General features: G+C 42.0%; 1 protein-coding gene across 2 annotated transcripts in view; it reads left to right on the plus strand.

Moving 5' to 3' along the window:
• The window catches only part of lsamp (limbic system associated membrane protein), a 329,152-nt gene that overhangs the window by 137,582 nt on the left and 168,270 nt on the right, over positions 1 to 23,300 (plus strand). Inside the window, exon 2 of one of the 2 annotated variants that reach the window (XM_079353795.1) lies at positions 9,028 to 9,106. In XM_079353795.1, coding sequence (XP_079209921.1) covers positions 9,028 to 9,106 — 79 coding nt within the window. Of the gene's footprint in view, positions 1 to 8,676; positions 9,107 to 23,300 lie in introns of those variants that run through there. The other variant, XM_079353794.1, reaches the window with a different exon arrangement.

A 23,300-nucleotide genomic window follows, 5' to 3' on the forward strand; every position in this document is an offset into this window, starting at 1 on the left:
CTTATTTAAACTGTTTTAATGTTCCAGTTGAGTCAAGTATTGATCTGAGACACCTTGGAACATGGGTCACTTTGGGAGGTTTATCAAAACATGAGTGAGGGGGGAAAAATGAAAGGGAAGGAAAACAAAATGTGAATGAGAGAATGTCCAGAGTTTCCAGGATTAGCTTGTAGCAACACATGAATGTTGTGTTATAACTCAACAAGGAATGACTCATCAGGCTGTAGATGTCGGATATGTTTATGATTGCAGTTGATCTTGACAATTATTTCGCTGATTTCCTAAATATGTCAGGTATTGATATATTCATGTGTCCTGTTTGGCTGCTGGCTGTTTGTCACAAACTGTACATTACCTGTGCTGCTGCCTGTCTTCGCCGGGATGCAGTTACATTTTTTTTAATTAAAATTTTTACACAATTGAATAAGACATGATGTTACAAAAACTCTCTGCTCTGTTACTGCCAGAGGTGCTGCTATCAAATGGCAGGCAACTGCTTGGGGCCCCAGGGCCAGGGGAAGCCCCCCCCCCCCCCCAACCCACAGCTGTACTACATAAATGTGCACATTTTGCAAAGGCTGCAGGAAACCTCCCTAATAGGGCCCCGTTTGACAGCACTTACTCTTTTTACCCTGCTTAGCATCTCATGTATGATTCCTTCATTTCAGTTAAGGGATTGAGGATTGTTGGGACACTGGCTGACATAACGGTGGTTGAAGGGGCCCTCAATTGAATTTTCCCCCGGGCCCCAACAGACTCTAGAATCGCCACTGGTTACTGGCAGATTACACAGGATCCATTTGCTCTGCTCTTGAGCTGACTGCGGCCTCTCTAGTTAATCACTGTGTTTCCACTGCCGGCCCCGTGGTCAGTGACTGGCACAGTGACAATTTTCTTACTCACATCAACATGAGGTGGAGATGTTTCTGTGGGCCTTGAAGCTGAAGGCCTGACTGAGCAGCTGAAAGTTTGAGCTCCACTTTCCTTGTCTCTGCTCTGAGGGTTGAGATTGACCTTTAGTCTGGAGCAAAACCAAAGTCTGCATGTTTCGCCAGGCCAGAGTTTATATCTTGCAGGCGAAACTGAGAGAATTTTCTTTTTCATGCAGCAATGTCGCTGAGCAGTCAAAGTTATGGTAACAAAGCCCACGTACAATATTACTGACAATAAGTCAAATGTAAAAGTGTTAAGACACTTGTTCTTTTCTTACTGATCTGTGGACTTTATGACATGGACAGATTTGGAGTTCTCTGAAATTAGCACTCAGCGGGAAATTTGACCCATTTACAGTCGGCCTCATTTACAACAGGAAATCTAACGGCTTCCTCGCTGCACTGGTCATGTTGTTGTGTGTTCTTTTATCTGGCAACAACAACATATAGTTTCTGTGGTTACTGCTAAAAGGGACGTGGGTTACTAACAAGTCGTTAGTTCCTGCTTCCTGCCTATTGTACAGAAGTAGCCATTGTTTTGTTTCTTAAAACTCTACGCGCATATCTGTCATCGGAGGAATGCTTACTGTTGATCAGCAAATGTTATATGGACCTTTTTCTGACAATCAATTAAACATTCCAGTCAGAAAAAGGGCGTGTTTGCTGCTGTAAGAACCCCTCACTTTGAGAATAAATTGGCAATTTAATTTCTTCATGCATTGGCTTTCCAGTGCTTTGGTTTAACCCTGAATGGAGCTGTGGAGCTTGCACACATGTATTTATTTATCTGTACTTATCTTACTTAGGAATTATCTAAGTCCAAAATTTATGTTTCACCTCGGCTTAATTTGAAGAGGTCAATTTATTTGTAATTTGTATTAATTTCATTGGTCAATCATTATTTCTCTTATATGCCCATGATGGTGGGACCTTGAGAAATGTCATCATTTTTACTTGTGTCTTGGTGAGACGGGACAGTGGATGGAGTCCACCAAACCAAAACGAGAGAAAGAGTGGGGAATGGCATGCAGGACAAGAGACACAGGTCGGATTTGAACTCAGGCTGTCTGCCTGGAAAACAAACAGCCTCTGTACATGGGTTGGGTACACCACCGTTAGACCACTGGCACCCCCATGTATTAAGTTTTCCCTCTCTTTTGTATGTTGTTTCTTGTTACCGCTGTTTTGTCAGAATGGATGTCACAATCTTGCTGGCAGCAAAACAAATCTATCTATCGGTACAAATAAAATGACCTGAACCTGAAAAATAACATCAAGGCAATAGAGGCCAAGATACCCTGGATGTTAGTTTCTGTAATGGCTCAATCTCGAACTGTTTATTGCAACTTTGAGGTCTGTTGTTGTGTACCCTTCCTCTTTTATAAAGCCCCTGTCCTTTAAATTCCGAGCGCCAAGTTTGTAACACAGGCTGTCTGTTTTAAATTGGTTGTCTCCATGAGCAAACAGAGATAACCCTGAGACATCACTATAGCATCAGGGTTATTCTCACAAACTAGAAAAAGCTCTTTTGCTGAGGTTATTCAACTGTTTTCACACAGCGATTGTAACCATGACAAATAATCTGTCTGTACTGTGTAAAAAATAAAAAAAAAACGAGGAGAGCCCAAACAGCAAAACCCGCTTCGAACGCCATGACTAAAGAAAGCTGGATATTTTGTGTTACAGATAAAATCTGATGTAACAGCTGGTTATTGTCTTTTATCTCACTCTCATCTTCTTCATAAAATCCAAGAACTTTTACATTCAAAGCTCAACATTTTTGAAATTTGCTGCCAGTTTTGAAAGAAATGTTTTCAAAGACTAACCCTAAAACCCCTAATTATGAGAAACGTCCATCCTCTCCATCTTTTGCCTGCTCCACTTTTTTTTAAGAAAATGTGTGCTAAAACAAGCCGTTTAGAGGTTTTCCCTTCATGACATCACAAAGGGCAGTAACCCCTCCCCCAGGTGAGTGACACTCCCACAGCTAGGTGTTTGTTCTTCCCTCTGAGTCTGCCTTCTCACCGTAAACAATAGGACATGGAGCCAGAAAGCACAGAGTACACCCGAGCCCTTCCAGAGAGGGGGCGTGGTCAGACACAGCTCATTTACATATTTAAAGCTACAGACACAGAAACAGCCTGTTCTGAGCAGGGCTGAAATAGAGGGGTTTATAGACATGATCAAATACAGGATCAGAGTGGATTTACAACAACACACTTCAAACCGACGTTGAAGAGGAGCTCTGAAACTTATTCAAACTGGTTGAAAAGGAGGAGAATATGTGACATTTAACATAAAAATGAAGATTTTGTTTCACCGAAGGAAATTTAAATTAAATTTTAAATTAACTTGAATTTAAGGGTGCCTAACGTCCGCATGTGTCGACGTCATAGACATACTGCTGCATAGAGAAACACTAAATAGCGAGATTAAGGCGGTGATTTTGCACTCCCACATCAGCTTCATTTTTAAACACCAGGGGTAGATTTCAACTCAACATGAAACTGACATTCTCGAGTTATGGCAAACCTGTTTTCTACACAAACAGCTGAAGGTGCTAAATTAAAAAGTGTGTCTTGGCCTATGTCCCACAGACTTTGTTCGTCTGGTTACCTTATTGGTTACCTTATTTTAACAGTTCAGAGTTTATTTTCTCATAAGTCATGTCTTTATTTCTTGCCGCCTCTCTTTGATCAGTCAGCCATACATAGTCGATCTGCCACAGTCATTGTGACTAACGAGATGGAGAGAAAGTCAGGTCACCTTTTATTGTGTAATAATAAAATTGCTCTATAGTGCAGGCCCTCTTACACAGACCTTGTGCAAAGAAATTATACAAAGCCAAGTCATGCATTGCTGACAGATATCAGGAACATTGGCTTCTTTGAATTCAGCCTGGAGGCGACCAGCATCAGCTTCATTTATGATGCAGTGTGATCGCCCTGTTGCAACGTGTGAAGAAGCAGGGACATGATTTCTAGTAACATTAAAATGGTCTCTGCTGTATTTCAATTAAACCTCTTCCTGGGGCGTTCCTTCCTATCATCGTGTTAACTTGAACTGTGCAGAATTGAATGTTAAGTAATGCTCTGCTGTCCCCATCTAAGACGTCTATAACCCTTTAAACGCTGTTTCTTCATGATCTGCACAATGGGACTTTTTTACTTTTTGTCCAGGGGATCAACATGTGGAACGCTTTACCTGCAGAAACTAAACCACGATCCAGACTGGGCTCATTTAAAACTCAAACTGGATCCAGACTGGGCTCATTTAAAACACAAACTAGATCCAAACTGGGCACTTTTAAAACTCAAACTGGATCCAGACTGGACTAATTTAAAACTCAAACTGGATCCAAACTGGATTCATTTAAAGCTCAAACTGGATCCAAACTGGACTCATTTAAAACTCAAACTGGATCCAGACTGGGCTCATTTAAAACTCAAACTGGATTCATTTAAAACTCAAACTGGATCCAAACTGGGCTCATTTAAAACCCAAACTGGATCCAGACTGGGCTCATTTAAAACTCAAACTGGATCCAGACTGGGCTCATTTAAAACTCAAACTGGATTCATTTAAAACTCAAACTGGATCCAAACTGGGCTCATTTAAAACTCAAACTGGATCCAGACTGGGCTCATTTAAAACTCAAACTGGATCCAAACTGGATTCATTTAAAACTCAAACTGGATCCAGACTGGGCTCATTTAAAACCCAAACTGGATCCAGACTGGGCTCATTTCAAACTCAAACTGGATCCAGACTGGGCTCATTTAAAACTCAAACTGGATTCATTTAAAACTCAAACTGGATCCAGACTGGGCTCATTTAAAACCCAAACTGGATCCAGACTGGGCTCATTTAAAACTCAAACTGGATCCAAACTGGGCTCATTTAAAACTCAAACTGGATCCACACTGGGCTCACTTTAATGTCAAACTGAAACAGTTTTTCGATAGAACTTGTGTTGTTTTGCACAATCTCCTTCTTCCACTTTGTTTTATTGTAGGATAGTTCATATCCTGTATTTTTCTGCTTGTTGTTCTGCTTGTTTGGTACTGTTTTGTTTACAACATGTCGGGTTTTATGAGTTGTAAAGGCCCATCTAGGGACGGGCTTTGCTGATTAGCAAATTAATGTGTGGCAGCAGTTTACTTGCTTTAATAAACTAATACATAATAAAAGCTGTGTTCCTCCTCACAGCTCCCTGCACAGTGACCTTAGACTTTACCTATGGCTCTGTGGTATACGCCTGCAGTTTTCACTGTAAATGAAAAGAAAGGGTTGCACGTGTATTCTCCTGTATATGCATATTTACAGAAATGAGCAACACTTCAGGATTAAAAAAGACAAAAAGAAGATCATTTAGAGAGGTGAATGAGCAATCTGTCATAGCCATGAAGCATGTACAATAATGGAGGAAATATGTTCCTTGTCTGTTATGCACACTGCATCAGAATGTATGGACGCCAAATGCCACCTGCTAACTGAGAGCATCCCACCAGCATGATAATAACCTCTCTGTATTCCTGTGTGTGTGTGTGTGTGTGTGTGTGTGTGTGTGTGTGTGTGTGTGTGTGTGTGTGTGTGTGTGTGTGTGTGTGTGTGTGTGTGTGTGTGTGTGTGTGTGTGTGTGTGTGTGTGTGTGTGTGGTTTCCAGCATGTGGCAGAGTGAGGGATCACTGGCCTTTTGTTAAGAACTGGTTAAAGCTGCTGCACTCATGACCTCCCCTCCTCTATCTCTGTGAAGGGAGATTTCCACTTATTACACACACACACAAACCCACAAACACACACACACACACATGCACAACCCCATGCATGTGACAGACACATATGCACACACCATCCCTCAGACCACTGGCAGACTCTCTGAGACTTTCTAACTAAAAATACATCTAAAAGCCACACGGGAGTCATTTCGGTGTAAATTTGCATGCAAAAGAGCGCTTCCTCTTTCTCCAGTAGTCCCGTTTTAAGTGGTCTTAATGCATATGCTCTTTCATAAACTGTGCAATCTCTAAGATAGCTAAAACCTCCAAAGCTTTGAGGAAATGGCACCGATTATTAAGGGCCAAGAAGGGAGCAGCTCTGCAAGCTGAAAACATTTTAGTGCTCCTTAACTGCACACTTACATTAGCACCTCAATTCACGCTTCCATATCAATTACCTCGATGTAATTCCCTCTCAGCCTTGCATACATGTAGCGCCTCCGTTTTCTGTAATCTAGCAGTAAAGCTTCCATGTCACAGCTACAGCTGCTGTTGAGGGGGTGTCTGTAAAACGGGGGTTTACGTCTGATCTGGTGCTTAGAATCTGCTGATGCTTGGAACAGGGCTTAACCACAGAGCCTCGCACTGGTTCAGCCAGGCTGCTGAGGCTCAGAGCGGGATTACTCCGCACTGCATGTGCGCCACAACAATTGAATTATCTTTGGAGATAAGCAGGAATGATCAAGAAAGATTGTGTAATGTTCACATCATATATGATCATTCTGCCTTCACATCCTCTGTGGCAGTCTTGGCCTGTCCTTTACTTGTCTCTGTGAGAACATTTTGAATGCTTAGTTGAAAGGTGTTATCTCAATCTGAATAATTAACCAAACACCAAACAAACACACGCACTGTGCAATGAATAACAAATATCCACATTAATATTAATGGTGATTCTAATAAAATGCTCGATGCAGTGCCAAATTTTGTTACCCTGCAGATCATTAAGCTCGTCACTGAATGAGCATCAGATAAGGCAATGCCTGATCGGCAGGAGGAGAAACAAGAAGCTCATCCTGTGCTCACTTCGCTGTACAATTGAAAGGTACACATTTTCAGAACTTCAAAGTGGATGCGTTTATCTTCAGCGCTGCGTCCTTGTGTTAGTCTAGACGTGGTTTGATTCAGTCTGGTTAAGCTTTTCATTCACTCCTCGCCATGTTCATGGTCAACAGCGTTTATGCTCTCGAATAGCTTTTTTTTTTTTCCTCCTTTCAACTTAATTGATCATCAGAATTGAATAGAGTGGGATATTGAATGTGTATATTCATGGGGATGTCTTATCATCCAAAGTCCTGTCACTGTCATGGTTTGGTTCTGTGTTTTGTCTTTCTGTATTCTGTGTTGATTGTTTCTCTTGTGTGTTTTAATGTTTCATAGTCTTGTGTGTATTTTAGTCTTTAGTGTGTTTATTTCCTGTGTTGTGTTTTATGTCTAGTCTTAAGTGTTTCCTGTTTTATTTTGTAATATCTGGTTGAGGTGATGTTGTCAGTGTTGGATTTTACTTTTTACTTGTCCTCGGTGTTCTGGTCTCATGTTCTGTGTTCTGCCTGTGTGATTGTCCTGATTGTCCTCACCTGTGTCATTAGTCTCACCTGTGTCTGATTACCTCATGTCTATTTAGCCTCTGTCTTCGGTACCCTCTGTGTCAGTTCATTCATCATCTTTTGGAGTTGTGTGGCCTTTGTCATTTCGTTTCCCTGCTTCTTTGGATTACTTTGCTTTTGCTCCACTCAATTTTGGACGTTTTGGATTTATTATTTAAATAAGTTTTAGTTTTGTCTTTTGTTTAATAAATATTTTGTTTTCTGCATTTGGGTCCTCCTTCCTGTGTTTCCGCCCTAGTCGTGACAATAACGGTGTGAAAATCACACAGATTTATCTTATTTCTCTGCAGGCGAATTAACTTATTCAAAAAACGTTTGAAGAGTGACATGAAAAAGTATTTTTAAAAGACAAGTTTCCCTGCAGGCTCACAGCTCACTGAGGTTTCTAAATGCATCGCAGTGCATCATAATTAAAGCCCCTGTGAGGAGTCATCTGATCACAAGAACACTGAAATGAATCCTGATGCCTGTGTATGACCTACAAATGCAAACAACACAATCAACACAGAGACTGACTCTTCATATATTGCTCATTTTAATGCCTGTAACCACTCGAACAGAGGAGGCGTCCAGGTGGGACACATGACAGCATGCTGGAGGCAACGGTCCAGTGTAGGCTGATTGGAGTCAAAGCTAACCCCAGAACCCCTTGTACACCGCTACAGAGGATATCTGGTTCTCTTTGAAAAGACGACCCACAGGACTTTAACTTTTTATTTACAATTCACAAAGCAAATATTGATGGGTGCTGCATTAGACTATTAAAAGACAGCAGGATGAGATGTATTTGTTTGAAAAAAACAAGACCTGCAAAGAGATAAGTGGGACAGCAGACACATTTGAAAATTCTTCACATGATCTTTTCGGAGAGTTTCATTCTCTGGAAGATTACAGGTCCAATCCAAGTCTCCCCTGCAAAGTGCGTTGGAACCACTGCGTCAGAAAACAGAACACTTGTGTGCTTATGTTTCCTTTGAGGACTAATGATAGCTTGATGCTGTAGTGATCCCAGCTGACAAAGTGTCTTTCTGCTTGGTTTGACCGCCGGAGAAGTTGGAGAGCACATAGCTGTGAATAGATTATCACCTGAGCTGCTCTCAGGGTGCAGGTTGGCTACCATCATTCCCCCCCCGGGCCACTTCCCCTGATTTTTTTCCAACATCTTTCGCTACCTATTCTTCAGTTCTTACTCAGCTGTGTCTCACTGAAAGGGACCTCAGGTGGTGCTGTTGTCCTGACAACCAATAAGGGGAGCATCACAGCCAGGCGGCTGGATAATCTGAGAGCGAGCGAGAGAGGCAGAGAGAGAGAGGCAGAGAGAGAGAGAGAGAGAGAGAGAGAGAGAGAGGGATGGTGGGGGGTTATTTTCTCAGACTGTGAACAGAAGCCTGCCTCTCTCCATCCCCGCTTCTGGCTGTGCCGTCCCTTTACGCGGGTAGTATTACGCATCAGTGGATTATAGAGCGAGGATTCCATACGCAAAAGTCTTTTAAGAATTTCGTACCTTTCGGGACTGCTACGGACCTAAACTCCTCCAGTGTTTTCGACAAGTCTGGACAACTACTCTTCACTAAGCGCTTTTTTTATCCCTTGGAATTATAGCTGCCTAAAGGGCGCTCCTGTTGTGCTTTAAAATGCAAGCCGGACGCAAATCGTGTTGGAGGCAACTGCAGGCTTCTTTTTTCAGACTGCTGTGTCTTCTCCCCACAGGATTCCCCGTCCGGAGTGTGGATATGCAGCGGGCAACCGACAACATCACCATCCGCCAGGGCGACACAGCGATTATAAGGTAAGAGTCAGGCTGCAACTTTCCTCTCTTTGCGCGGATGCGAAGCAGCATCCTCCGCGCCAGCGAGGTGCTGCATGCTCTCGGTGAAGGATGTGGCCATTGTATCGGACAGTGTTCACTTTATATTATGTTCCTCCCTACCTGTTATGTATCGATTCCATTGCTAATGAAATATATCTACCTCACTGACAGTTGGGGAATCAGAGAGGAGTGTGTGGATGAGTTGATAACTTTATCTCTGTCAGCTCGAAAAGAGCCCCCGTTCATTACATTGTATATTTCATATCTTAGATTCGGCTTGTTAAAAATAATACCTTCATAATGCACCGGGATCACTTCATGCCCCGTCCCTGCTTGGAATCACGCGCTTTTTTTTCCAAGTGATGTGTCACCCTTCTTTTGATGGATTTGCATGGCTGGAGCATAACGCTTTAAAATCTCCGCTGTCAACACAAACAGGGCACTGAAGCTGATGAGCGAGGCTCCTGTTTGTTCTCAATTCAAGAACCTCTCCGTCCTGAAACGGTGAAGTGCGTCACGAAGTCCGGAGACGCAGTTTGTGTGGGAATAACGGGCATTCTAGAGTCGGAGAGGAGGAGGAGGAGGAGGAGGATGCGAGGAGTCAGAGAACTGTGCTGTCTTGTTTACATTGTAATGAGTTACAGTGAAGTACTATCGGTTTGCAAAGCGCTTTGATGAATCCAAACTCCGCAGCTGTTCAGTCCTGTTTGCAGCGGCATGAACGCAACGCTTTGTCCGATACGGAGTCAGTTAGTGTGCCTATAGAAGCCCCGCGTCCTATTTTAATCACCTCCTAGACAATGCAAGCTGTCAACTCAGTGGTATTGTGATACTGCTGGGCGGATGCCACGTGATCACAGCCATGTGTCGATGGCAGGCTTTAGAAGCAAAGGGATTTGGAAATTGTTATTGTAAACAGGGCGCTTTACCTCTCCCCCCTTCCACTCCTCCTTCCTCCCACCTCCTCAAAATGTTCTGCAGGGAAGTCCGGGGGCATAACAGGCTGCACACAGAACACTCAATCGCATCGATTTTTCCCTCACTCGTTCTCTGTCCTCTCCCTACTTTCATTCTGTATTTACAATCCCAGCACACAATCTCGCCTAATGAGTGTGGGAATGTGGGATGCAATTAGAGGATAGACCTTAAACACAAGCTGTTGGGAAGCACAACACACACACACACACACACACACACACACACACACTCACACACATGCTAAAATGCCCACACACATTCAGAGAATAGAGAATAAATCCCTCTTGTGGATCTCGTCTTGGAACCAGGTGTGGTCCACTCAGGTTCCTGCTCATCAAGCTCTTTACTTGGCACGGGGACTTGTGAACTCTCTAAGGGTCACGGGTTGTTTGCTTCACCTTACAAATCCAATTGACTGTGTCTATATTCAGGTGTAAAGATCATGGCAGGCTTTGCACGCAGCCACAGTTAGATTTCAGCTACCTATCAAGAACTCACTTGCATCCCAGTGAGTTCCCCATTTTGCCATTGGGTCAGATAACTGATAACACAATAATTATCTGTAATAATTACTTTCGGAGTGTCGTAATCAGTGTCATGTTTGCGTTGTGTATTGTTGGCAGTAGTGATCAGTCTTATTTATTGTCCGTCACGCAGCGATAAACTGCAACCCGGACCCCTGTGGCTCTCGGAAAAACACAACCATTTTTCACACCCAGTTTCCACCTGACAAATTGGATAGAAGGAGGGGGAAAGGGTGGAAAACACGAGGGCTCAAATGCGAGAACTTTGAGCAGCGTTTGGAGGCCGTCGGCTAGTAATTTGTCGAGCTACACAGTGTATCTGATTCCATAAGCCCGGTTTTTGTGGAGGCTAGGGGGATATTGGTGACCTGGGGGCGTAATAAGGCCGGCACTCCTTCAGTGGAGCCTGTGGCTGCAGTCGTGACATTCATGGCACAAGAGGAGGGATGCTGGAGTGGAGGAACAGTATGTGGCCAAACCACCGCTGTGACAGAACACACAGCAGTCGGCCTTGCTGCTGAAATGAGAAAGGATTTTTTTTTTTTTTTTTTAACCAGAGGGGCCCTGGAAATGTGTCCTGTTGAATAAACAAGTGTTTTCTGTTTGTGCTTCAAACATTCAGATTTACAACTCTATCAATGCTAAATGAGGAGGCCACTGTTGGAGACATTCATGTAAACTTAAGTTGTGAGAGTTTTTAACCCTTTAAACTCAGCAGCATGAATGATATTGTGACCGTAAGATGTCCACTTTTACAACAAAACTCATCTGCATTGATTTCATCAAAGATACAGGTTATGCATTGTTAGGGGCGTGGCCCACCAGACTGAAAGGCAGGCGCCGCTCAACAGTTTGTCAAGAGCATCTACAGCATGGCGTTAACCAATGAGTGATGTCTCAGGCCTGGTCCTGTTTATTAACAGGTTTTGTTGTCAAGAAGAAATCCTCTAAAGTATTAAATCCATACTTTTGTGATGTGTTTATTGAGAATGTTCGTGCCTTGACTTCAATAAGATTGCAATTAATTGCGCCGTCATGCAACGTTAAGAGAGCGGCCTTAGATGTCAGACACAAAGAGAATGAAAGGATTGCGTGAGCTCCATTTTCAAAGAGTCAAACAGGAGGCGATAGCAGCCAGGTCATGGTGTCAGTTCCATATCTGTCAGAATGAATTCATGATAAAGTCGTTGTGATTCTTTCAAATACTCGACAATTCTCTGCTGTGACAGGCTCACACAGACACACAGACACACACACACACACACGCACACACACCATAGCCAATTATTCCCAGCATGTTGTGACACAATGTAATGTTCATGCAATCTTATTTTCTCCCAGACTCTATCGGTCGTGAACATGAAACGAATATTGACTTATACTGTATCTCTACCAACGGTTGGTGCCGATAGGGAGCTGCCCAGCTGTGATTCTGAATCGATTTCCACCGGCTTATTTTCTCTCTTACAAAACAGTCACTCAGTGGAAACCTGTTTTCCTCGAGGTCAGCCTCAGATACAAAGATTTGGCCACACTTTGTCTTAGAAGTCTTTTGCCTAAGCTGGCCATCAAGGGGTTAATCTCACAGAGGTAATGTCATCGAAGACAGACAGTCACTGTGCTGGACTGGCCTACATAGACAGCAGCAGCTTTTGTAACATACTGTGGGATTAAACTCTTCCACCCACACCAGTGGTGCTTGTAAAGTGTTGTATTAACTTTTCTTTGGATCCTTAGCCACTCTTGTGTAACATGCTTTACTGAGAAGTTCCCATGTAAGCTGACTGCATCCTTCCTGCTTTTTAATGACCCTGCAGTTCAAAGATTAATGCCTATGAGACTCGAACACTGGCATCCAGACTGTCTCCTTGATGTGTCAGGTGACTTTTTTTTTGGGGGGAGGGAAAACCAGTATCTGGTTAAAAATGGCATTTTCCCCATGAAAAGCATACTGTATGTTTCAGCATGTTAAATCGAGGCATGTGTTCCATCAGCCATACTACAGCCACATACTGTAAGTCTGAATTCACTTTGTGCTTTCACACTTTCCTGAAAAACTCAGGAGTTCACCCGGAGTTCCTCCTGCTCTGAGATTGAGCTGATGTGAGAATGCTGCAGGATATTCTCTGGAGAGTTCACCTTGAGCCAAAAGGAGGGAGAGTGATGTTTATATTTGACTGCTGCATGGTGCATAGAGTGTCTGCAGGCCACTGCAATGGTTTCCATGCGTGTATTTAAATGGCTGCACAAACAGTTTTCTGTCCTCCGCTCTTTTGTTGATGTATTGTTTCTGTTAACTACACCTAGGATTGATATAAAGACGCATAATGTCGTTATAGTATGTATGGTATAGAAGAATCTGTTGCTTCATGCGCTACTTCAGCATATTTTTTTTCTTTTTGTCATATCATACTTCAAGAGACCCCCCCCCCCCTTGCCGCTGTGAAGAGCTAGGTCAGGTCAGGAGATTATCTGGAGCAGTCCTCCTGAAATTATCTAGATATGTTCAGCAGTGCATTTGTTAAAAACAGCTACTGAAAACCACCCCATAATTTAGAGCCCCCTTCCATAACTAAGCTTTTTTCTTTTTTCTTTTTTTTTTTTAAGGTGGGTGATGCACACAAGTGAAATCAAAGCCTTCTCCTCCTCACAGTGTGAATATTAGGAGACGAATGCGAGAAGTTGCTGCTTGTTTCTTCAAGCAATTTCTGTTTCACAACCGTCGACTTTTTAATTGCTTTTTCTGATTCTTTCACTGTGCCTGCGTGGCCTTAAGGGGGGAGGTTGCAGTGTCAGGCAAAGCCTTGATAATTGACAATAGGTTATTAAAGCATTGATAACACAGGCTTTGTGATTGCGCTCCTCTGGGTCAATTATCTGTGCTGCAAAGATGATTCTGCATTTGTGCATCGCCCCAGAGAATTTAGAACTGAGCCTTTAATTTAAGTCAGCCACATATCTTATATATGAGAAATATGCCGCAGGCTCAGACACCACATATCACATAATGCGTGTCTGATTCAAATTCCAAAATAACTCAACACCTTAGAATAATGGATAGTGTTTATTATTGCATGAATAGAGCCTGAACTATACTGATGCATGTTCGACATGATACTCTTCCTTTGCACTTTCATTAACATGGAAACAAAGGCTGTACAGATGTTTAGTATGAGCTTGCATCACTCTGAAGATATCCTCCTCTGAGAAAGGAGAAAAGCTGTTCTGGATTCCAACAAACATCTGGTCCCAGTCCCAGAAGAAACGTTTACAACGAGACCATGTGTTTTACATTACAGAGTGATGTCAAAGTCATTTCCTTTCGCAATAAATCTCTGAAAGTCGAAGAAAAATCTCCCTGCTAACATCGCTGTTCTGAAAAGGCAGCTATGTTGTACATGTGTTTGCACTATTGAGCCTTGTTTTTCAGGTCCAGTAGTTCCCAACTTTGTCCTGTGCTATGAACACTTGGTTCCCCAACTGTCAAAAATGAACATCAATTCGTATTGATTTTGTTAGGACCAGATTTAAAGTGTGGCAGACTGAGGCGCTGCGTAGAGAGCGCTCTTTGCAGCAGACGGCTGCCTGTGGAAAAAAAAACATCGCCCAGGGTCTTTTTTTTTTTTTTTTTTGTGCAGCTGATCTGAGCGCTCAGGTTTAACTTTATATCAACATAATTTGAAGCTGCACTATGATGCAGATACCTGTTTTTACAAAAAATTTAATCATTGTCAGAACGTCGACGATGGGAGCCAGGAGGCCTTCACGGCTGATGGCATCCCACCTGCTTTTGCTTTGATTTCCCTGAAAAGCCTGCCAGTGAAAAAACATACACTAAACAGAAACCAGAAGACTGCATGCTGATTCCTGACCCCTGGTAAATAGAAACTACCATTACCGCTCTGCAGTTCTGACCTGTAATCAACTTTTTTGCAGTCTCATATTTTTTAACCAAAGCTTTTCACAGACAGTTCAAAGCTTTGGTTAGACGATACTCTTAGCATAGAGTCCAAGCGGTAGAGGTCGGAAAGCATGGAAAAAAACCCAGATCAATTTTAGATTTCCGTGCAGAGGGCAACAGAGCAGCATCATTTAGGATTTCCAGCCCCGAGGGGGGTCTTTATTTCTCTTGTCTGCTTTCAAAGGTTTTTGTTTGGAGTTGAGGAACCTTCCTCTGACTTTCTGAGGTAATCCACGTCCACTTTCCCGTTTTCTTTGTGGCTCTCTACCAGAACTTTATAATTCAGCTGCGATGCCTTTACGTGACTCTGAGTGGACTTGAAGGCAGGTTAGAGAAAGAGGAATGAAGAGAGCCGAGTTCTTCCTCGGAGATGAAAGAGAAAACACGACTATTACCCCAAACAAAGATGGCCCTCGCCATGAAAGTACGACACAAACAGACTGAAAAGAGAAGAGCGCGATGGGTGGAATTAGAGTTGGGGTGGGGGGGTGGGGGGGATGGGGGTGAGGGAAGGGACAGAGTATTAGTACAATCAGCACAATAATCCCCTCTGTTCCAGTCTGGGCCGATGCAGGATTTCCAAATCAATTTCATTTTCACTCATGATGCTACAGTGGGAGAGCTGGAGTGGCTGCCAGTCGGGTCATTATCGTCTCGTCCTCATGGTGCTGGGGACAGAGCAGAGGTGAGGGGGGGAAAGCTTCGGGGCGGGAAGACGTGGGGCATTTTGGTTGATATTTTGCCAATCTGCAAAGTTTTATGAAGGCTTTTGGAAAGGCTGTGAGTCATCAAAAGTTCCAGAGGCTTTAATCTTGCTCTGTGGAATCTGAATAATAGCCTGCAGAGGCAGTGTGAAGTCTTTTGACACTGCAGACGAACAGAGCCCTGATGTTTTCATCTGAAACTCACAGTCCGAAGCGGTTCAGTGGGCCTCTTTTTAAGGCTCCCAACCAGATGCCCCTTTCAGCCTGTGGTTTGATGTTGGATGGTTCAAGCCCGGACAACATACCACTTGTGAACTCTTCTTTATGTGTTTCCAACAAGCTTTTGTGAATAACTCAAGCCAGGGAAGCCAGAAAATGTTTTTTGATACAACTGAATATTAAAGCAGAGCTTCCCCTTAAAAGCAATTCCACTCCATTTCACCTTTGCTTTTGTTGGGCTGGCCAGACTGTCTCTAAGTGCATATTTAATCTACTCAGCAATTTCTCTCAGCCCCTGGCTACTTATGGACCATGGCAGTGGAAGTGGAGTGGAAGAGAAAGCTGAACACGTCAGGCTGTCAGAGCTGTAGAAATGGACATGTTCAAAGTCTTCAGTATCAATAATCGTATGTTCTGTGCTGCCTGCTCACCTGCCATGTGTACTTTAGATGGTTGTGATTATTTGTGATAACTTACAATTAAAGTTGATATCAGCTTTAGGGGAGAATCACTGAGACCCCACGACACAATTTTATTACATTTTTAAACATTTCGTCATATGCTGAGAATTGAGATAAAATATATTGTCATTAAACTGGATATTATGTCCACAAATTCAACTAAATCAAGAATTGATTGTCAAATAAGGAAACAAATGTCAGTCTTTTTATCTCCACACAGCGGGATGCAGGCTTTCAGGTTTCCTCTGCTCAGCTGAGTCTTGTTATTTTAATGAAGCTGCCATTTTGTCAGAAGTTGAGCCTGATCACTTGCGTACCATCGTGATTAATTACAAAATGTGTGCGACTCATGACAATGAACAAGCCCTTTAATGAAAGTGTTCACTCACTAGCGAGGGTACATTACAATCAGTTTATCTTTACAAGTTTTTAATTACTTGTTCATATATGTGTGTATATATATATATATATATATATATATATATACACACATATGAACAAGTTTTTAATTACTTGTTCATATATGTGTGTATATATATATATATTCATTTAGTCAATTGTTGACATTTAATGTTCATGTATGTACAAAGAGTATATACAGTCTACTGAAGTTAAATTCCTTCTGTGTTCGAAATACCTGGCAAATAAAACTGATTCTGATTCAAGAGAGCACAGCAGGATTTAAAAACTGAGATCTGGAAAATCACCAGCACCGAGTTGTCAGCCGTTACGTGAAGTAGGACAAATAAATAAAACGGTTGGAGCTCAGCACAGCTCGAGACTTTTCGAAGCTGGTTAAATAATTTTCAATCTCTCAGTCCGTCAGGATAAATTCAAATTAAAGCTGAAACATGTGGGCCTCAGCTGTGATGACTCCCGCCTCTGCAGCTGTAAATCCACATGCCTTTTAAGCAGATTAGAGTCCCACAGTAAGTAAAGTCCTGGATGAGCACACTCATTGTTTACTACCCATCTCTTCCAAGTTCAGCAAAAATCTGCTTAGTGACCCACTGACACACACTGGATGAGATGGCACCGCTGTGATTACAGACTGGCTTAGTGAAGATGTCGTCAGTAAAGGGTGACATGTATTTTTTTTTTTTTTTTTAACTGGTTATGAAACAGGCTCAATGTTATACTGATGCATCTTTATGACCTACAAACATTAATCTCATCCCATTATGGCAGAAAGAAACCCAGTCCACTCTTCCATGATGAAAATGTGTTTTCTAAGCAGGCTGTAAGAACTTTGTTTTGTTGTATGTTGAAAATCCCACACAAGCACGAACAGGACAGCAGCCAAAACAGAGATCAGCTGGTTTGTATTGTCCAGAGAGGTCGCTTAAATCGACATTCAATGAAAGATGATTGGAGTCTGGAGCATCGTGTAGCTTATCGGTTATGTAGTGCACCGTATGTACGGAGGCTACAGTCCTCGTCGCAGCAGCCGTGGGTTCGAATCTGACCTCGGCCCTTTGCTGCATGTCATCCCCCGCTCTCGTCTCCAAACATTTCATGCCTCGCTTCAGATGTCCTCTCCAATAAAGACAAAATAACAGAAAAAATGCAAACGGCAGATTTAGTTACACGAACATCAATTCACATACATTGTCTGTGCATCTGCATTGATAACTTTACGTGAGAGGTTGAGGAACAAACACAAGATGCACAACAATGTTCCTGCTTTGCCTACAAAGTAGTAAAAACATAAACCTCAAGGGCTGGGGAATATAATAGGATCATTTATTGGTTTTGAAACAGTAAATTACTTTTGTAGAATCCATTTATTCAAAGGTGTCACGTCCTTAACTCGAAGGATAGTTAAAACAAGTGCTTCTCAACTGGTCTAGCCTAAGAAACACAAATTATTGATATTTTTTTTAAACCAATCAGATCTATTGAATATGTATTGAACCAACATGTATTGGTACACAGCCCAATTCAGGACCAGTCCCACCAGTTCAAACCCTTTACAACATTAAGTATTTCTAAAATTGTGCTTTAGTGTGTATTTTGAGCCAATTTGTTTGTTGCACATTTCACTAATAACAGAGTGGAATTCTCCTCAGGAATTAATAAATGATATCTCCTTCTTCCTCTTCTTCATCTGTTGTTCTCCAAATTTTATCTAAAGACCTCGGTTTCAGAGTTGTTATAAATGTAGACTAAAGCACTCTGGATACTGATGCAAGGAAAGAATGCCAATTAGAGCTTGTCTGAGCTTTCGTTTTCTGGGATATTGACAGAAATGTTGAGTGAGAGTGAAGATGATGTGTAGCAAATCCAATTGGCAATTATGCTATAAATCAATTCCCATGTCATTATGTAATCAGCTATGTATGGCTTTATCACAAGGTAGAAGCTTGTCTGTTGCTATTTGTAGGGTTCTATGCCTCGACATCAGGGAGGATATGACGCTGAGGCAATTCAAAGTAAGCTTTCCTGAAATATAAGATGTTGTCTACAACTGGGGGTGTGTCTAGACTTTTTGGACTGGGTAGCCCAACTGGGGTACTGACTTGTGTAGGGGTGGCCTAAAGTTTGGGTCTTGCATCTCATGGCCACAACGTTAGTGTTTTCTGATAACACCTTGGATGGCGGATCAGAGGTGGGACACTCCGCCCCAGCATGTCGCCAGTGTTGGTTTAACGTTGCATGTAAGCTGGAAAAGGAGCACATACATTCTGCCTTGATCTGGTAATGAAGGACTGTCCTTTTGTGTTTCAAATTCCATAATGGGAATTTCAGTTTCAAGGCTTGATGAATTGAAGTTCAAGAGTAAACACCAATCCACAGAGCAAGGATGTTTTTCTATAGTATGCAAGATTGCTAATAAACAGCCGAGCGACAGTACAGGTGTTATATCGCACCGTTTCATTTGTAATCCCTGACCTTTTCGAAGGAATTGTGTCAATTCAGATTGTGTTTTCAGCTCAAGTATGTCTTATTCTTGCTATTATTTCAAGCTGCTGTTATTCCACCAATCTGTCATAAAATGAGCCTTTTATTTTGCCAAGTTCTGGTTTCTGAGCTAATTGCAGTTTAACACCCAAGCTTAGCTGAGTGTCAGTGTAGCACTTCTCTCTTACTGTTTCCAAAACATCATTATTTGTTTTTTTCCGTGAACAATTAAATGTAATGATTGAAAGTGGCAAGCCACAAATAAATCTGTCAGCATTCAACAATCTTAGTGATGTTAGGAAGTTGAGCCCTGCATACAGAATATCCAGAGGACGCCATATGTTACCACCCACTCTTCGACAAGTCAGCTACACTTGTAAATGTAACTCCAACAGTACATTTAGTAAATAATGAATTTGAATCCAAGGCCAGACTGTGTCACATAGAAGCAGCACATATTACATTGGAACAGCTAATTGTTCTACCCTCACACTTTGCACTACAAGAAACAATCGGCATGCGTTAGGATAAACGGTGAATTGACTTGAGCCCTTTTTCTACTCAAAGCACTTTTACACCGCAGGTCACACCTATACATTCACTCACTGATGGTCGAGGCTGCTGTGTGAAGAGTGTCTTGCCCAAGGACACATCCGACTTTTGGTTTCAGGAGTTGGGGATCAAACCCCCAACCTTTTGGTTCAGAGTCGACCGATACTACCACTGAGCCACAGCCAAAAATCCTTAAATTGGTCACTGGCTTTGGTAAGTGATGTACGGTCACATCCTGATTTTTTTCTTCCTTAAGTACCAAAAATCCCCAGCGTTTTTCATGATGCGTTAATCCTAAAATTGGATCATTCAAAGTAAAAAACTCGACCCCTACCTCACCAGAGAGAGCATGTGTCACATGTACAAACACTGAGTCGATAGCAGAACGGCGAGCTTGAGTCCAACTGTGGGCTGTTCTGAATTTCATTCATTCTCTCTCCACTAAATACTCCATCCCAATCAGCTTTCATTGGGCAATAAAGTCGAACAATAAAAACATGAAATGATCTCGCAAGGTTTGTCTAAATTGGGGTGTTTATTGTCCCCAGGAAGGTGTAATCAAACAGTTTTGTATGAAGCTGCTGTACAGTCAAACAGAAGGAGATATGCATGGTGTTTATGTAAGAATATGTGTCCATAATTGTCGTTTGTAAATGTCTTTTTAAAGGTCTGTTTCTGTCGAAGTAACTCCTCCGGCATAGATATGAGAAGAAAAACTAAAAATGTCTTAAGCTCATGAACGTCAGGCAGACTGTTGTGTTGAGAGTGAAATTGTTTTGGACCTTTAAAAGGAAAGAGGATAAATGATGGTATTCGATGATGACATGAGATGTTCCTGGATTTGTTGAGATTTATTGCATCATTGCTTTTGACTGTAGAAGTGATCAACAGGTGAATGGAAGGTGACCTGGTTCTTCGGATGGTTGCACTTCTCAACATGTGCCTCTGCTTTGGAAACAATGGGCACTTATTCAGACGCACGGTTTGATGTCAGCGGGTTGGAACTTCACCTTTAAGAATTGGTCTTAAACCATAGAGTGTAAATATAAATGATGAAGGCTGAGTGATGGCTGTGGTGTGTATATGACCTCCGGGGCTTTTGCAGCCAGCCTCAAATGGACACTCGTTGAAATGCAGGATTTTGCACTTCCGTGTTGGCTGAATATTTCAACACCAGAGGTTGCCTCTTGTCTCTAATATGCATTATATGCAACCTCAAATGATGTCATTGTTTGAGCTGCTTTTCAATGTTACTTGTATTTTAATCCAAGCATCAACATCACTATCCCATGTATTGAAGTTTGCATGATAAGATTGGCAACAGTTTCGACATTCAAACAGTTTTCCCTTCATGTTTGAATTTCGTTCTGCTTCGGTGTTTTACTCTCATTTTCGAGAGGAGGATGGGAAACGGCCGCTGAGGGAGAGCTGTAGGAGAGGAATCTGACTTTGTCTCTTGGTGTTTGAGGAAATCAGGACGACTCAATACCTCCTGCTCCCTTCTGTGTCCCCTTTAGAGTTCTTGATCGTAACGGTGTGCCACTTGTTGAACTAAATCTTTTTAAGGTTTATACGGCATGGCATCAATAAATTAATGATTAAAGCATTTGAATGAACGAGAAGCGAGAAAGAGAAAGAAAACCAGCGAAGCTTGTCTCGTTCATCATTAATTATTCCCATTCATTTTAGTATAATCCTCTTCCCAATGGAACAACATGGTTTTCAATTACTGGAATAATTTGCTTCTCTGCGTGGCGTAGGATTACCTACAATTAAATCAGGTTCCCCCAAGTGAGTAGTTCATGTATTGATTGCTGCTACCCCCCATTCATAAAGCTCCTTCTGCTTTTTAAAATAGAAATGTTCCACTGACCTTTAACAAATCCTTCTGTCAGCTGCCACCTATCAGCTCGTAGAGCTCGCTGGAACCCATGAGTACACCGCAGGCTTGACTTTTTCATTATTTCCCCATGTTCTGCACTTAGATACCATTAGCTAAAGCTCTGTGATGCACTCACATTGTCATGGCTGTTTGTGTGTCTGCCTCACCACCTGTAGACGAGGGCTGCTGTCTGACAGCAGAATCCAAGGCCGACGAGGTGGTAAATTATCCAACCCAATCTCATCATCACACAGCACATTTCTCGCTGACATCACTGGGTGATGTCACATGTGGTGAAACACTCGTCGCCCATCTGGGATGTAGATTATGTTTTCATAATCCTCTTAAAAAGAATAATAACTTGAATAGCATTTTGGTTGTCATGATTTAATGACTATAAAACCTGAAGAGTCAAAGACACGAGATTTGAATAACAAAGTAAACACTGCACAGTATGTTTATCGCCTGGATGTAAGTCACACTTTTGAAGGATACTATTAGTGATCATTTTAATTGTGATATTCCAGGTCCCCTTCAGGTGCAGTATTTAAAGCAAAGATTTATTTTAAGAGATGCCATACATTTTCAGAACAATATAGTATTGTGCTTTTTTTCATGGCTCTGTTATGCACACCAGGGGATGTTTCAGAGCATCCTCAGAGTGTTTTTTGGCTCAAAAAGATATTTCTATATAGCTGTTAAACAGAAATTGCTCCCTTGCTCACTGTGTTTTCCAAAAAAAAAAGCATTTGAATGTCTGCAAAGTCCATTAAAGTTGTGTTGAATTTTCAATTTGCTCAATTTCTTTATCCCCTTAAATGCAGCAGTTTGCAGACATTTGCATGTTTATTGCTCTGTCGCACAATGCTGGAGGACACAATGTAATGAGCCTGAAGTAAACAGCAAACCTAACGAAGAGAAAAGGGTAGAAATACAGCGTGCCTGAGAGGGAGAGGAGTCCGTCCTTCTTTGTGACTTCAAACAGAATGACACAAATGAAGAAAACTGATTGATAGTCTTTTTTTTAACCAGGGTTGCTTTAGCAGTTTTATAAACCATTGGGCATAATAATGTTGTATTTCTTGAGGGCATCTTCATTCTCCTTTTTATTGCTGCATAAGATGCTGTCCAAAATAAATCCCACAGGGAATGGATACTGTTGTTAATTTGTCTTCCAACTATAAAGGAGTTTTTCTTTTTTTGAGTTTGTAGAGACGTTTTCACATTGCCGAGAACAACATACTGAAAGAACAGAAAAACATAATGCAGCCATTTAATTACATGCACTGAGATTGTCGCGGTCGCATGTATAGACTGTGCACCGTGCAGCAGGTTAATCCTCCATATAATGTCCTGCAGCGTTCTCACATCAGCTCACTCGAACTTACTGCAAATAAAAAAAACGTAGGGATCCGTCAGGAGAAACTCCGGGTGAAGTCGGAGTGAAAAATGTGGCTGTTTTTTGTTTTGTTTTTTGTAGCGTTTACATATACAGCTCCTCCGGGAAATGTGGTTCCTCTGAACATCCACAGTTGGTTTGGATGTGCTCATCTTCTCAGATTTGTGTGTGTCTTCCTTTCTAACCCTCGTGTGAAAAGCTTGCTACACCAGGGTTAAAGGGATTAGTAACCTCTTTGGTTATCCAATCAGCTGTGGCAGAATACAGCAAAAAGGGAGGGCATAGACATACAGAGTGCGTCACAGACCTAAATCATCTTTTCTACAGTATTTTAATATCAAAGAGGACGCATGGTGCAATCATGCAGCTTCATTTAATGCATTTTGAAAAATATGCAATCCTGAAGATAATGCTTCCTCTGATGTGTGGAGACGCCAAATTCATCTGTCGAGCCTCGTTGAGCTCTGAGTGACTCACTTACGAAGCATTGATCTGCGTTTGCATGTCACACTCTGAATCAAATTCAAGGGCTATTTCAATAGCTTAACCCAATTCAGCACACTCACACGCTGATGTGCTTTAAAGGTCACAT

This window comes from Symphodus melops, assembly GCF_947650265.1.
Source record: "Symphodus melops genome assembly, chromosome: 10".
Taxonomy (NCBI): domain Eukaryota; kingdom Metazoa; phylum Chordata; class Actinopteri; order Labriformes; family Labridae; genus Symphodus; species Symphodus melops.